Below are 15994 nucleotides of genomic sequence, written 5' to 3' on the forward strand. Positions count from 1 at the left end.
GGTGATATGGGGGGACTGCTGCGTCATGTCGATCTTTGATGCCCTGATGACTCTGAGTTTGGTGCTTGTATAGTAGAAAACAGGACTTCAAGTTCTTGGGATTGTGCATTAGAATTTAGGGTGGAGGGGACACCTCAAGTTTCATTTGGTTTCCTCTCTGTATTTGTAAGGATGATGTGTCTACAACTGAACAAGTGGTTCATGTCTGTACAGTTAGGTTCCTGGCAGGAAACAGATGGTACATTCAGAATAGGTACTTTGGGGAGAATCTTTTAAAAGGTACTGTTTATAAAGGAATGGCCAGAATTTCAGGAAACCACCGAAGGGCAGCACAGTGTCCCAGCATTCGGGGTGTCTGGGAGCCATCACCTCCTAGGCTTGAAGTGGGGACGGGAGGGAGTGGTCACTAGAAGTTGACAGGGTAGCTTTATGAGGAGCGCTGGCTGCTGAAAGCTGTGGCCTTGATAAGCGGCCTCCAGCAACCCCTGGTGGTCTGGCAGGGAGGGAGCCCCGAACACACTTTCTTCTAACCTCCGGGTCTTTGCTGCTGCCTGCCACTGGCTGGAGCAAGCAGAAGCCAGAGGGCAAGGAAGCCCTTTGATGCAGTCCCCATGGTCAGCCTCTGGGAGCCCAGAGCTGGATGGAGAACAACAGAGGGTAGATTGAAAGGGCAGCTGGGGGACACACACACACAGTGACTGCCAGCGCTTGGGCCATGGTGACCTGTGTCCTAGTCCACTTTTCCTTCCCTGACTCTATCACTTTTACCTTATTCTTTGGTCAGGACACAATCAAAAACTGCCGTATTCTTCAGAGAATTATGTGACTAGCCATAATGTGGAGTTTACTGTTCACATTACTTGGCTTCCACGTTTTAAAATAACCTAATTTTTGTACAGTAGCAAACACTTAGGTTCTGGGCTAACTCTGGCACTTACTAGCTAGGGTGGTTTAGGGCATGTCTGTTTTCACATAAAATGGTCACATAAGCCTTGTGGTAAATAAGGTTTGAGAAAGCTGTAGACACTCTGAAGCACACACACATGTTCTGCATGTCATAGAGTGACGATTGCCTTGAAGACGAGGGTCTCACCTTTATGTTCTGGTTCCCAGCGTGAGTGCATCTCTATCCACGTGGGGCAGGCGGGGGTCCAGATCGGCAATGCCTGCTGGGAACTGTACTGCCTTGAACATGGAATTCAGCCCGATGGTCAGATGCCAAGTGACAAAACCATTGGCGGTGGTGATGACTCGTTCAACACTTTCTTCAGCGAGACTGGGGCTGGCAAGCATGTGCCCAGAGCAGTGTTTGTGGACCTGGAGCCCACCGTGGTTGGTAGGTACTTGGGCATTCAGGGCGGCTGTCCTGGGATGGTGGGAGAGCCTCGCTGAAGCCCCACGTGTGCTCCTTTGAATCCTCTGCAGAAAGGTCGGACATACAAGCATATGCCCTTGGCCACGTTAGGTGAGAAACTGGAAGGTTAGTGCCTGAAATATCTGTGGGACTCAGGCTACCGTAAGGTTGGCCAGCAGGACGATGGGCTGGGAATAGATTCACTTGTGGCCACCTCAGCCACGGTCAGGTGGTTGTGTAGACCCTGTCTACAGGGTGTCTGGGCACTGGTCCCTCCTTAATGCTGTGCACTCTCTCAGGCTGGTGCACGAGTCTTGACCTGCATCTTAGACATAGAAAGATAAGTACAGAACATTCGTTGGGTTCCTCCAGATTAGGAGTCTGAGGTAGTTTCCAAGGAGAGCTGCAAAGAGAGCACCTTTCAGTGGCTACCCGGGAGATGACAGAATGTCACCCTAAAGACTATGAGACCCAGGCCACATAGGGTGCCCTGATGGGACAGCCCAGCAAAAGTCACTCTGACCTGATGACCGTCTAGTATGTAAGGAGGTTTTAAATTACACCCTTGGCTGTAGCTACGGGTATGAAAAAACATGCACATGTAGAATTGCCTCTGTGCGGGTGTGAGGGCTCTACTCCCTTCCTTGGGAACCGGTTACGCTGGCATTTGTACCACGAGCTGACTCTTCTCTCATAGAGCCATAGGTTGCAGTTCTAGTCTGTCACACAGAGACATTTCCTAGGAGACACGGATGCTGTTGACCTACAAGGAACAGCATGTGCTTGGGAGAATGGAACAGTCCTGAATCTGTCCACCCTGGTGAGTTAACAATAGGCCTTAAAGACTCGCGGCCCCTGTGTCCTCTGTAGATGAAGTGCGCACAGGGACCTACAGGCAGCTCTTCCACCCGGAGCAGCTGATCACCGGGAAGGAAGACGCAGCCAATAATTACGCCAGAGGCCACTACACCATCGGCAAGGAAATCGTTGACCTGGTCCTGGACCGCATCCGCAAACTGGTAAGAGGAGTGCCAAGAAGGCTTCCGGTAGACGTTGTCCTGGATGGGAGGGTAGGCCTTGGATTGCGACCAGGAGGACGTTTTGGCAAAACCGAGGCCAGAATCACGAGTCCACAGTCTGACTCTCCAGTGCGGCTGCAGTGCATCCATACGTCTTTAACGTCTGCTCTGCTCTGCCTCTAGGTGTAATGCATGTTCACTGGGGAGGATGTGAGTCGTATGATCTTGCAGAGGAAGAGAAGTGACTGTGGCTGGTTGGAGGTGGGCGGTGTGGCTTCTGCAGGTGTTGGCTCACGTTCTCTGCTTTCTCTCAGGCGGATCTGTGCACGGGGCTGCAGGGCTTCCTCATCTTCCACAGCTTTGGGGGCGGCACCGGCTCTGGCTTTGCATCTCTGCTCATGGAGCGCCTCTCGGTGGACTATGGCAAGAAGTCCAAGCTCGAATTTGCCATTTACCCAGCCCCCCAGGTTTCCACGGCCGTGGTGGAGCCCTACAACTCCATCCTGACCACCCACACAACCCTGGAACATTCTGACTGTGCCTTCATGGTGGACAATGAAGCCATCTACGACATATGTCGGCGCAATCTGGATATCGAGCGGCCCACGTACACCAACCTCAACCGTCTGATTGGGCAGATCGTGTCCTCCATCACGGCCTCCCTGCGATTCGATGGGGCCCTGAATGTGGACTTGACAGAATTCCAGACCAACCTGGTCCCGTACCCCCGCATCCACTTCCCCCTGGCCACCTACGCCCCAGTCATCTCAGCCGAGAAGGCCTATCATGAGCAGCTGTCTGTGGCTGAGATCACCAATGCCTGCTTTGAGCCGGCCAACCAGATGGTCAAGTGTGATCCTCGCCACGGCAAGTACATGGCCTGCTGCATGTTGTACAGGGGGGACGTGGTCCCAAAAGACGTCAACGCAGCCATCGCCACCATTAAGACCAAGCGCACCATCCAGTTTGTGGATTGGTGCCCGACTGGATTTAAGGTAGGACTGGGTGATTTGGAGTGGGTCTACCTGTTAGCAAGCACCAGACCCGGCAATAGAACACTGCCCTTTGCAGAGAATTCTCCTGTTCCCTGGCAGCTCTGCTCTTGGTCAGAAATTAGGGAACCAGAGTGATCACTTATTCAGTGGCATCTTTTGAACTTCCTTCCTGAGTCATCACACTATAGATCTGTGGTGACAGCTTGTTTTTTAACAATACAAAATTTTTTGAAGGATTTTTGTTCCCTTTTCTGGGTGATAGAATTAGTGTGGGAAAAGTGGGTTGGACTGAGAAATGTAGGCATATTCAGGGCATTTTGGTAATTATGTGGATATTTGAAATCGGGGAATTACTACAAACTGATTGCTGTCACTAAATCTTACTTCATTCCATAGTATGTAGAAAGTAAATCCGATTTAAATGTCCTGTGCAATATTGGATTTAAAGAAAAACTATCATGAATCTTTTTGTGAAAAAAATGGCATCATCTTTATTTCTCTCTTGGTACACCTAGAAATTCTGGCCTGAGTTTGCCTCAGACCACAGTGTGTCCCTACCTTCCATTGGATAAGGGACAGAAACCTTGCTGTCACTCTCCAGCTTTGTCCAGTCCTCGGCCACTGAACCCTATGGATTCTTTCCCTCGGGACTGTGCTTCCCTGAGCCTGTTCAGGCCTCCTCTGCTAGCTCAGACCCTCACTGCTCCTGCTGGGCCTGCTGTGGTGGTTCTGAACTAGGCCTTCCTCCTCTGGTCCTCCTCCTCTAGCTGGGGGATCAGCATGGTGGGTGGACCAGCCGCCTGGTTCTGTAATAAGTTGTGTGTGAACACAGCCGCACCTGCTCATTGGCGTGTTGTCGTGGCTGCTTTTGCTGCAAAGACAGAACTGAGGAGCTGTAACAGACTGCGTGGCTCACCCAGCCTAGACTATGCAGTGTCTGGCCCTTTACAGACAAGGTTTACTGACCCGGGCTCCAGCTGACCCTGCATGCTGCTGCCAAAACCTTTGGTCACGTTGTCCCTTGGATCTGAAACTTGGAATGCCCCCACTTTGGTCCCAGCCCTAGAACGTCACCCTCCTTCCTCCTACTTAACACATACACAGACCACCTCCTGGTGCAGTGGTGGCAGCAGTCCCAGGACCTCTGACGGTGTGCCTGTCACCCTGCTCGGCACAGGCTGGCTCATTTGGTGGGAAAGCAGGGGGTATGACCTTCCCTCGTGATACAACCACAGTTGTGTCCTCTGAATCTGTCTGGGTGGAAAAGGTTTCAGCCACAGAAATTAATCCCCATCTTGTTGAAGCCTATGGAGAAAATAACATTCAAAGAATCCAAAGCGGGCCGGCCCCGTGGCTTGACGGTTAAGTGCGTGCGCTTGGCTGCCGGCGGCCCGGGTTCGGATCCCGGGTGTGAACCAACGCACCGCTCCTCCGGCCATGCTGAGGCCGCGTCCCACGTACAGCAACTAGAAGGATGTGCAGCTATGACAGACAACTATCTACTGGGGCTTTGGGGGAAAATAAATAAATAAAATCTTAAAAAAAAAAAAAAATCCAAAGCAGTGTCCCTTTTCAGAAGGAAGACAGTCCTGTCACCTGGGCACCTATCACATGTCACAGTTGCTGGGACACAGCCCTTCAGGCAGCTTGGGACCCAGCCAGGGTGGCCAACTCTGGGGCTCCTCTTTCCCTGTTTTCCTTGTCTGGAAACCCTCACCCCACTCTCCTGGCACCCTGCCTGGCACCGAGAAGGGCTCAGAGCCTGCAGGGTGAACCGAGCCTTCTCCCAGGTCACCAGAGGGGACCTGTGTGTCTTCTGTTTCCATGAAAGCAGCCACCATTTCTGGGTTTGCTGGAAGCTTCACAGAGTGCTTTCTTCCCCTTCTCTGGCAGGTGGGCATCAACTACCAGCCCCCCACCGTCGTCCCCGGGGGAGACCTGGCCAAGGTGCAGCGGGCCGTGTGCATGCTGAGCAACACCACCGCCATCGCCGAGGCCTGGGCCCGCCTGGACCATAAGTTCGACCTCATGTACGCAAAGCGAGCCTTTGTGCACTGGTACGTGGGGGAAGGCATGGAGGAGGGAGAGTTCTCTGAGGCCCGCGAGGACCTGGCGGCTCTGGAGAAGGATTACGAGGAAGTGGGCGTGGATTCCGTGGAAGCAGAGGCCGAAGAAGGGGAAGAGTACTGAGTGGGCGCGTGTGGCTGGCGGCCAGTCCTGTGCATTCTCCCCACTATAACGTCACAGGTGTGCTCACCTATTAAAGTTTCTGTGTTAAACCTGTGTGTGTCGTGGTGCTCGGCGGGGACACACTCATCTGCCCACAGCAGTGGGGGGACCCCCGACCTGACGGGCCGCGTAGGGGGCTGGTCTGGGCCGCACAGCGCTGCGCTGCTGGAGCAGGTGGAGCACCAGCTACATCAGTGAGGAGCCACTGCTCACGTGACGTGACCCGGGGCGAGATGGTCAGTATTTCCCACCCAAGGTTTTAAAGACTAAAGATTTACTAAATCCTAGGAAAACTGAGTGAGGTTTTTCAATTGAATTTGCCATTTTTCAGGCTTCTCCATTGATGGGTCATGTGGACTAAAGTATAAAAGCTTAGAACTGGAGTTTTAAAATCTGAGGTCCATGGAGGTTGGGGGGTGTCCACAAAATCCCTAAACCTATGGGTCAAAGGTGTAAGGTCAGGACATGTTTTTGGGAAAAGGGTTTTTCGATTCTCCACAGCATTTATGACCCACAGAAGGTTAGAAGCTCTAGATCATGACTCACTGTCCATGGTCTCAGTAAAAGCGTCGTCCTACCTTTCACTTGAAGCACAACGTGTTGATGTCTGTTTATAAAAGACCTAGTAGTACGGATATTTTCTCTCAGAGCCGAACTTGAGGTCCAGGAGGATGAAGTCACTGGTTTAAGTCACTTGGTTAGTTCAGCTGTAGCATAACCGAGACCAGCACACAGAACTAGTTCTAAATCTTTGTGCCTTAATATATTCAAAAGGTGACAGAAAATGTCTTGAATGGACCCTCAATTTTTCAAAAAGGTTTATTAGCAACTGCAGGAAGCCACACACAGCTTCTGCTGGGGGGATGGGGAGCCCACAGGCGGGTGGTGTGAGAAGTCTCCACCCGTCTCAGGTGCTGCTCCGCGTGGGGCTCTTCCCCGGTCCACCCCCCTTGGGCAGCCTGGTGGCACTGGGCTGGCGGGGCATCCTCTGGCTGGATCCTTCCCGGCCGCCGCGTTCTGCCAGTGCCATGCCTCCACCTCGAGCACTGCTGCCTTTGTTTCTCCCTGAGCAGACAGAACACCACCGTCAGGAACCCGGGCAAGCCCCACGGTCACAGCGCACCTACTGTGTTTGTGTTCTCTGAGCAACATTTACATCGAGGACATTTCTGTCACGGTCCTTTCAGCCGGGGACCCTATGGCAGCCCTGAGGCTGAGCACCGCCTGGACACAGCACATCCAGGAAGAGTCCTCGGCACAGTGTAGGAGGCCCTCCTAGGACGGAGGCAATGCCAGGAGCAATGGGGAAAGTTCTGGTGGTGAATTTAGGGGAAGGGGAGCTCAGCCTGGTGACTCCCGCCCTGGAAAGCGCAGGCGGTCGGCCCTGACCGCCAGCAGCATGGGACGGCTCCCTGCAGGGCCGCTGGTCTCCCCCCGCAGGCCCTCTCCTCCTCTCCGGATCCCCCACATCTGAACGGATCAGGAAGCACGTCAGTCATCAAGTACGGAAGTCAGGCTTTGGGATCTGCATCTGGAGAGCTCTTTCTCACACGTTTCCCCCCCTCCCTCAGGATTCCGCACACATTCCGTGGTCGAGCCTCCTGCTCCCAGGGTCACTCCCGGGCCCGTGATGGCTCTGCCGTCGCTCAACCGCTCGAGCCTCGTCCTGACCACGGGAGTCACACGCAGACAGAGACTCCACATACGGAGCCCACGGGTTCAGCTACTCCTTGATGTGTCCTTTGCTTTCTTTATTCTCTTTGTGAAGACAGCCAGGAAGCTCTGCAGCCACACCTGGGCCAGAGCTCGATTAAAGGAGTAGCTGCCCCGGGCTCAGGGGGTTGACAGCATCAGCGAGACCAAGAGGACCCCACGGGGACAAAACGTCCCCAGGAAGAGGCTCGTCTACTGAGTCACAGCCCCTCCCCATTGGGCCTGCCCCAGCCAGGGTTCTCCTCTGCTCCCCCCTAGCAGGGTCTGCCCTGCGGGCTCTGACCAGGGCAGGTGTGCCCTGCTTGACCCCCAGACTCCATCCTGATTCTTAGTCAAATAGGCTGCAACGGGGAATTGTGAGTTCTTGGAGAAAAGACACAAGGAAGTTTCTTAGGAGCCTCTTAGGTCACTTCTGTGTCACCATTTGTCACCTTGAGCAAGCAGAGGCGTCTGCATTTGACACTGCAGACCCTGGCTCCTCCAGAAGGACATCAGACTCACGTTCATGCTAATACTGACAACTGAATTCTCCCTGGGATTCCTGCAGGGATGGGACGGTCCTTCTTAAAAGAATTTCTGGAAAGTTCTTCCTCAGAGAGCAGGGGGGTCTTTGCTGCCCGTGCGTGGGGAGGGTTATAGAGGTGCCATGCTTGGAACTCTGAGGGCTCAAGTTTTCCCAGCCTCGCCTCCCTGGGTTTCACACTCAAGGGCTCACGTACACTTGATGAGACAAAGAAGTAATAACAGGTTACCCAGAGCCAAGGGGGAGCACACAGGAGCGTGTGGTGGGGTGAAGCTGGGCCAACGCAGCCTACCAGTGACTCAGAAAGACACACAGAGAGAACCGTCACCCCCCATTTCCTTTGGTGCAAATGCTACTATTCTGGTCCCCACCGCAAGGATCCCATGTCTTACGAGAGCATGAGCCCACCACCCTGCAGCATCTCCCAACATGCTAGTGCCCCCCTGAGGCCACAGCCCCGCCCCAACCCAGGCCAGGCAGAGGTAGGTCTTCTGTAGCCTCTGGCCTAACCCTGGGAGGTTAGGGGCCCATGGACTCTCCATGAGGGGCGTTTCCTGAAGGACTGGGGAGAAGAGCTCAGGCACAGCTCACCCCCAGCAAGTGGCAGCTCTCAGACATGGGCCTGACTGTGAAGCCAGCTTTTCTTCAGCCTGCCACACAGGTGAGCTTCCTCTCCCCCTCAGTATAATGACCTGACCCTTCCGGAAACTCAAGGATGAAACAAGAAAAGAGCAAATAATGTTCATCTTTAAATCTCACAAGGCCCATAAACCCCAGAAATGAGAAACCAATGTAACTTTGAGCCACAGAAGGCACTGAGAAACCTTCTACCAAGGAAAGCACGCCATCATCCCACTCTGGGCAATTCTTGGAGCCCTTCAGGAATCACATGCTCCCGGGATTAGTGGGGAGACCCATTCAGTCTTCTTCATTTTCCCCATGAAGATGGGGAGATCGAGAATGGTCTGCAGGGCCTGGCAACGGGAAGACCTGCTTTGTTAAGCCTGGCTCAGCCACGCCCTCCCCGGGGGACCCAGCAAGGGACTTTTTGGAGTTGGTCACACCTGCCCCAGCTCCTTTGTGGAGGGGTTATTGGGGTGAGAGGGAATGGAGGGTGGGGCTGAGCCAAGGGTGACTGCAGGCTGGGGTGGGCCATGGTCCCAGGCCCAGTTCCTGAGGGGCCCTCTTAGGCATCAAAGACAGACAGCGATCACTGAATGTTAGAAACACTCTGGCTTTTTCTTCAAGGTCAGTGCTCCTCCGATCCCCAAAACCAGCTTGTGGCCACTCAGTGCTCTGTGACGCTCTAATGAAGCAAACCCTAAAACGTACCAGCCTGTCAGCACCCAGGACTCGGGGAGCCCCTGAAGCTGAGGAGCCAGCCAGACCGGTGGGACCCACTCTGCCATTTCTCCTTGGTGTGGCCCCTGTGATCCCCACTCACCATCCCCTGCAAGCTCTCCCGGCAGAGCTGCTTGACAACAAGGATCTATAAAAAGCCCAATGGGAACTGCTGCTCCATGCCTTCCTGCCCGTCCCCCAAAGCGGTCTTTCTCCTTTGTGGTGGGAGCGCCCCCTCGTGGGGAAATGGGCCAGTGGGGCCGCCAAGGCAAATATTAGTGACTGGCCATGAGTGTGCAGTGAATGCACATTGTGTGAGGAAGGAAAGGAACAGGAGAACTAGGGAGAAGAGGGTTGAGAAATGAGGAGAGGAAAGAAAAGACGACAGCCCTGCTGCGGGAGCCACTGCAGCCGGGGGAGGCAGCACAGCAGGCCACCCTCAGGTCTTCAAGGCCAGCAGGCAGGGTGGTGGCCAGCACTGCTGCCCTCTCTGGCCGGGCTCACAGTAGGGCCTTAATCAGTGCTTCCAGAACACGTTACAGACACAACTACAGAGACCAACGTGCACCATGGACACACACACACATGCACTTTTAACCCTGAACTGAGCCTCCACTTCTTGGGAAGGTGTTCTCCCACATGGACGTGCCCAGTGATCCCGCCCTGCTTGTGCACACATGGCCGTGATTTTGAATGTTCTGGAGCAGCGCTGTCCAATAGCAATGTGATGCAAGCCAAATGTGTAATTTTAAATTTTCTAGTAGCCACTAGAAAATTTAGTACTTTTTACTTTAAAAAGTAAAAATTCCAGTAATTTTTTAAAGTACTTTTAGTAGTTTAGTACTAAATTCTAGTACTTTTTACTTTAAAAAGTAAAAAGAAACAGGAAATCTTTTAAATAATCTGTTTTAATTAACCCCAAATATCCAATATATGATCATTTCAGCATGGAGTCAATATGAAAGTTATTCGTGAGGTGGTACATTCCCTCTCTGTGCTGATCCTCCGGCGTCCGGGCATGCGCTCTGCACCTACACTCCCAGTGCGTCTCACCCGCACCAGCCCCGGGGCCTGTGGCTCCCTCACTGGACGGCGCAGCTCCCCATGAGGCTCACGGCTTCCGCTCACCAAGTTCATCTCACACATCCTGAGGGACGTCTTTTTAAAACGTCCAGTTTCCCTAAACTTCAACAGAGAGCACTCCACTGCATTTAACTTCTCCTCAGTGACCCCCATCCTCACCATGACAAGCATTATCTCCCTGTGCTTTCAGGGTCTTCTGTTCCCCCTTTTCTACCGGAAAAGGCAGAAATGAGTGAGCTTGACGATGACAGTCCCCACAGGTCACCTCGATGGCTGGGGGTCAGGAACCCAGACAGAGTCAAGCCCCTGAGTGGGGTCCAGCCCACGGCCTGGAGCAATTGCACACCCCGATTCTGTGGGAAACCTGAGGCCAGTGAGTGCCCACAACCCCAGGCCCCCGTCGTGTTCCTGGGCCACCACAGGCCCCACAGCGGGGTCACTCTGACACCTCTTTATTTTCTCCACCCCAGATCCTGCCATTAATGAGGTGGCCCGAAGCTCTCTGTGACAGATGCTGTGACATGTGGCCTCAGAGAGCTGTCTTGTCTGGTGGCCTCTGCCTCTCGGCCACAGCACATTCTTGGCATGGCCCCTCATCAGCCCACTCCCCTCCCGTTCCTCCCCATCAAACCCCTCCCAGGCTGCCCTCTACCCCACCAGGCATCTCCCCAGGGCCTCCGTGTCTTGGTCTTCTGGCTGCCGGCCACCCAGCCCAGCAGGACCCAAGGCCTGAGCACTTGAGGAGAGGACGACCCTGTGGAGCCCAGCGCTCCACTCCTGTCCCCGGGCTTGGGGCTTCCTCCCCACCTCCCTCAGAGCCCCCTCGGATCCTCCCACCCGCTCTATGCCAGTGCTCCCAGAGCCATTCCCACGGCACACCTCCTGACTCCCTGCTCTCTCTCTCTCCCCACACCCCCAGCTCAGGCCCAGCTCCCACCAGTGGCCTGGATCCAGGCTCCGCATCTGCCTCCCGCCTGCCCTTCCTCTCTCAGCCCCTCCCCACCACCCCACCTGCAGGGCTCCAGGGCAAGGAGACTGCAGCTGGCACCGAGGGCCCCCTGCCTGCTTAACCCTTACTGCTCCAGCAAGGCCAGCGGCACTGGCCTCCTCCCGTCCGTTACTGTCGCTTTATATGGCCACCTCCCTCCCTGGACCAAGAGCATGTCCCTCTCGCAGTCCCACTGCGCCCTCAGCACTAGAGCCAGCCTGGCACCCAGAGTCCTGAGTGAGTGGGACCCAACACCCCCTCAAGTGAGGAGGGCTCTGTTCCCTATTTCTCTGTCCCTCTGGAAACTCACCCATCGATTCCTCAGTCCAGCCTCTAGTCCACCCACCCTTCCCCTGACCTGCCCCTCGGCCCTTCCCCACTCCTCCCTGGCCCCTGCTCCAGGTGGCACCTGGAACTTCCAGGTGGGCGATATAGGGAGGGGCATGAAGGAGGGCAAAGCCAGAGCACCTGTGGGATCAGGACCTCCCTCACACGCCCCTGGCAATGCCTAGAAGGTACCGCCTGCTCAGGAACTAGGCAGAAAAGAAGAATCACAGTCTATCCTCCAGGCTGCCCATCCAGGTGGCTGACAGCATCTAAGAGACCAAGGTGTCTCTCACACTCAGGGCTTTGCTCTCCACAGCGCACCACGCTGCCCCTTCCCTGCCCTTCGGTCTGTTCTCCTCGGGGGTGGGAGCACCTCTACAGAGTGCAAGTCTCACTCAGCAGAATTAGCCTCTGGGGGAGGGGATGTTGGTCCCCTTCTAGAAGTACTGCGGGTTGTCTCTAATAAAGTGAGCCATGAAATCCTGTCCTCGGTCTCTAAGCTGCATGGCAGGCCCACAGGGTCCTGCCCTTGCAGCTCGAAGCTGCTCTGGTTTTCTGGGGGCCACGGCAGTTTCCATGGAAAAAAGAAAGCACACCAACCCCCAGAGATAAACCAATAAACACAACCTGTAAAAGGAGAGAACGGGCAGCAAGAGAACCGGAGGGCACCGGGGGGCCCAGGAGAGAGAGGCGAGTGCGTGGCAGCTGGGCCATGGAGCAGAACTGGAGAGGCCGCAGGCCGAGGGGCCCAGGAAAAGGAGGGCCTTGCAGGGGGGCTACAGTTCTTGGAAGAGAGGAAGGAGGCCTCTGGAGGTCAGAGAGAGACAGAGAGAGCAGACAGAGCGTGGGTCAGTGAGGAGGCCTACGTTTGAGTCCCCGGGGCCTCACATGACTGGGGATGTGGGTACCCAGGGCCCTGGCACTCCCACCCACAGGGGTGTGGCCTGCCCCCCACCTAAACATCAGCCCCGTCTCGGGGTGTCTATGAGAGCCCTGGTGCTTCTGGCCCAGGAGCCAGCCCAGGAGGTTCCCCTGCATGTCAGAGGGTTTCTGATAGCCACTGGGAGTGGAAATGACACAAAGGGAGGATGCAGTTGGAGCTCCACCGTGACACCTGGTCACCAGCACCTGTTCATCCCCCAGTCATGACCCTGCAGAGTGAGGAGGCCCCTCACACCCGAGCCCAACGCTCTGCCACTCAGGCCTCTGCACCCTGAGCGTCTAGGGCAGCCAGGGGCTGCGACGCTGACTCCCGTCCCACAACCCGAGGAGGGAAGCTCAGCTGGCCAGACTCCTGAGCAGGACTTGGGCCGGGGTGGGGTATAGGCGAAGGGGTCGCAGGAAGGCTTCTGCCTACCCAGCTCTCTGAGCACGTCCCTGAAGGCTGTACAAACCGTGAGAACACGAACCAAAGCAGTCTTGTTCCCGCGTTTGTAGAGTGAAGGCAGGAACCCAGAGGTGAGAAGAGGCTGAGGCAGCGAAAGTCCCGGATGAGGCCCAGCCTACTCGGGCCTCCCTGGGGCACCCCCTCTGAGCCCACCCGATCTGGACGTGCTCTCTCAAGGGCGGCAGCCAAGGCGAAGCTGGGGACTGGAGCCCAAGGGGGAGCCCTTGGGTGGCTCAGCGGGTCCTGGGAGAAGACCGACAGATAGGCCTGGGCACTGAGGGCCGACCCCGCGCCGTCCTGGGCGCTGCCCCCCTCCCCGCCCCTGCCACCTGGCCGCCCGGGCCCCAGGGGCAGGGAGTACCGGGCCCGAGTCTGACCTCTCGTTTCAGGTACGCTCGATGTGGGCAGGGACACGGCCGCAGGGTCCTGGGGCTCGCTCGCCAGCCTCTGCCCGGCACACATGGACTTGAGCATCTGGAAGACGGCGAGGGGCGCCACGTTCAGCTTCAGCAGGTCCACCAGGATCCTGGAGAGAGCAGACGCAGTGCGCAGGGAGCCCTCCTCGCCCAGACCAGGCTGCCGGTCCGACTCTACCCTGGGCTTCAAGGGGGTCCGACAAAGGCGGGGGATGGGCAGGAGAGCAGGAGCGTCCGGGGTCCCCCGAGCCCAGCCCACCCCCCCACGCGCCAGCTCACTTGAACACGTCGGGGTCGATGGCGCCGCCTGCCGCCTGCGCCAGCTCGTACAGCTCCGTCTCCTCGGCGCTCAACACTTTCTTCCGCCGCAGCGCGAGCTTCTGCAGGGTCGCCTCCAGCCCTGGGGGCGCCCCCGGCCCGGGCCCGGAGCCCGGCGCCGCCATCAGCGCGGCCGCGGGAAGGTGCGCGCCCCAGCCCCGCCCCTGGGCCCTCTCCTCCGCCCCCGCCCCCACCCCCACCCCCACCCGGCCCCGCCCCACGGGCGCCCCAACAGCGCCCTCTACCGGCCCAGGCGACCGTTCCATTCCCGACAGCGCCCCCGGCTGTCCTCCTCGGCAGCCGCATCCTGGAAGGCAGCGAAGGCTCGGTCTCCCCTCGGCCATTCTGTCCGCAGACATGTACCTGCCGGGCGGTGTGTTACGTGTGGGGGAAAACGTGGTCGACCCCAGAGACCCGCTCCTCGACGATCAGGGCTTCCCTACTAGGCTGCATCGGTCGTTCTCGCTTACGTAAGCAGGACCCAGCGCAGTGCTTGGCCCACAGTGTGGGCACTCAATAAATGCCTGTTGGAGGAAAGGCCGTCAATACACTCTGTGTAATTGCTCTGCGCCGGTTACCCACTAGGGGGCGCGCCTCGAGGGCCCTAATAAATGGCCTCTCATTGCGCGCACGCGCAGTCCTTGTGGTGGACACTGCGTGAGCTCAGGCGTAAGGGGCGGAGCTGCCCCCACTGCGCACGCGTACTCAGAGGTATCCGCCATAAACCCGGCCGGCCTTCGTTGTGCGCACGCGCCTTTTGAGGTAGCAGCCCGGAAAGGTTTCGGCGCGCATCCTGTTAGGCCCGGGGGCGGGGGCGCCCTGAATCCTCGCGCACCTTGATGACGACATTTCCGCGCCCGGTTGTCTCACGGTGAACTCTGTCGTCGAGGCGAGCGATGCTGTGGACCCCACAGGTGAGTGGCGGGACCGCCCCGTGTCCTGGCGGGACCGCCGAACCTCCGCCGAAGCCGTCTGGTTCCTCCGCGAGCCCCGGGCCGGGCCAGCGGGGAACCCGGGGCCGGCCGCGCCCTCCTGCCGCCTCTCACGCCCGCCCCGTGTGCTCGGTTAATGCTCGTGAACGGGCCGGCGGAAGGGAGCTCGGGGTGAAAGCTGAGCCTCGAGTCGCCCAGCGGTGTGGGTCCCGGCCGAGCCCTCCTCCTCGTGGGGCTCGAGTTCTCCGAGCCTCTGTTTCCTCATCCGTAGGACGGGGCCCCGAGGCTCCCTTCGCAGGCCGCTTGTGAGCCCCAGTGGGGGCTGCTCGGCTCCGGAGCAGCCGGAGGGAGGCCTTGGCACGAGCGGCGTGGACTGAGGCTGCCGCTCTCGGAAGAACCCCCGACGAGGTGGGAGCCGCTCGCGAGGGCGCGGGTGTGGAGGCGGCGGGAGGAAGGGCGCTCGGGGCCGCGCAGCGGGGAGCGGAGGGCGGGCCTGGCCGGGCGGGTCGGACCGCGGGGCGGGGAGGGAGAGCCCCCCTTTGGGCGCCTCTGGGCCTCTGGGCTCCTTCCTGCAGCCGCTGCCCTGCGGCTGCTCTGAGCGAGGAGGTGCGCGCCCCTCTTCTCCGAGGCTCCGCCCTTTGCCCGCGGGTCTGGAGGTGGCGCCGCCTTGGTCGTTCTGGAGGAGCGCGGTGTCCTCGTGACCGCCGGGCTCCGGACTTCGGCGTGGACCGAAGTCCTCCTTAAAGCTGAGGTGATCGCTGGTTAAGCGTTGAGAAGGCCCGGGGGGTGTCCAGACTGCCGAGTGGCGGAGACGCGCGTCTCCTCTCCGCCTCGCAGTCGCCTGCACGGCCTCCGCGCCCCGGCCTCTCCCAGCCGCGTCCACCGCCAGCTGCCACCCCGGCGCCCTCCCGGCGGGCGGTGGGCAGAGCTGTGCAGGAAAGCCGTCGGTGGTAGCCCGTGACTCGCCGTGCTTCCTCTCTGCCCAGTCCGAATCGGGGGCTTTTCCGTGTCTGACCGGGGTGCGGAGGGAGGAATCTGGGAGCTGGTCCTGATTTTCTGACGGCTCCCTCCAGGGCTCCCTTGGGGGAGCTGCTCACCCCTCCTTCATTCTCAGCGCAGCTAAGACAGAGGAGACGTGTCCACCTGTCTCCGTGAGAGAGTCCTGAGGAGGTCTGTGTGTTTGAGTCTTGGCTCTGCCCTTTACCAGCTGGGTGAGGGCAAGTGACTTACCTTCTCCCGGCCTCCATTTCCTCAGCTGTGCTGACCGTGCAGGCTTGTGGTGAGGATGGACTTTCTATTCTTGCTTAGCAAACTTGGCAGCGTAAGGCTACCTCCATGTATTATCTCGCAATTGTCTAGTCAGAAGCGC

General features: G+C 57.7%; 3 protein-coding genes across 28 annotated transcripts in view; 2 read left to right on the top strand and 1 right to left on the bottom strand.

Annotated features, from left to right (window-relative positions):
- The first annotated feature begins 1094 nt into the window (after nt 1–1094).
- Nucleotides 1095–5734, top strand: LOC101406273 (tubulin alpha-3 chain). Its single transcript, XM_087423810.1, has 4 exons — nt 1095–1336; nt 2225–2373; nt 2688–3368; nt 5262–5734. Exons 1-4 carry the CDS (start codon nt 1216–1218, stop codon nt 5556–5558), a joined length of 1248 nt encoding a protein of 415 aa, XP_087279936.1. The 5' UTR covers nt 1095–1215; the 3' UTR covers nt 5559–5734.
- Nucleotides 5735–6400: 666 nt separating this feature from the next.
- Nucleotides 6401–14844, bottom strand: LOC101406011 (mitotic-spindle organizing protein 2B). 5 transcript variants are annotated; one of them, XM_087423813.1, is made up of 6 exons: nt 14529–14844; nt 14164–14217; nt 13939–14056; nt 13655–13775; nt 13337–13485; nt 6401–6662 (listed from the first exon to the last, which is right to left on the bottom strand). In XM_087423813.1, the coding sequence occupies exons 3-6, from the start codon at nt 13997–13999 to the stop codon at nt 6505–6507; spliced, it is 489 nt and encodes a 162-aa protein (XP_087279939.1). In that variant the 5' UTR covers nt 14000–14056; nt 14164–14217; nt 14529–14844; the 3' UTR covers nt 6401–6504. The 5 variants fall into 5 exon arrangements, with proteins under 5 accessions (XP_087279939.1, XP_087279937.1, XP_087279938.1 ...); XM_087423811.1 differs by having other exon boundaries at nt 13939–14217; XM_087423812.1 differs by lacking the exon at nt 14529–14844 and having other exon boundaries at nt 13939–14231.
- LOC147912400 (uncharacterized) overlaps nt 14502–15994 on the top strand; it is a 30282-nt gene continuing 28789 nt past the window's right edge. For 14 of the 22 annotated variants that reach the window (XR_015549882.1, XR_015549893.1, XR_015549894.1 and 11 more), the window contains exon 1: nt 14502–14607. Coding sequence is in view for 1 of the 22 variants with exons in the window: in XM_087423816.1 (XP_087279942.1) it covers nt 14590–14607; nt 14897–15033 (155 nt within the window). In the remaining 21 variants the exon portion in view is untranslated. Of the gene's footprint in view, nt 14608–14896; nt 15034–15163; nt 15905–15994 lie in introns of those variants that run through there. The other 8 variants (XR_015549879.1, XR_015549880.1, XM_087423816.1 and 5 more) reach the window with 6 other exon arrangements.

This window comes from Ceratotherium simum, chromosome 35 (assembly GCF_057802395.1).
Source record: "Ceratotherium simum simum isolate JZ-2026a chromosome 35, ASM5780239v1, whole genome shotgun sequence".
Lineage (NCBI taxonomy): Eukaryota > Metazoa > Chordata > Mammalia > Perissodactyla > Rhinocerotidae > Ceratotherium > Ceratotherium simum.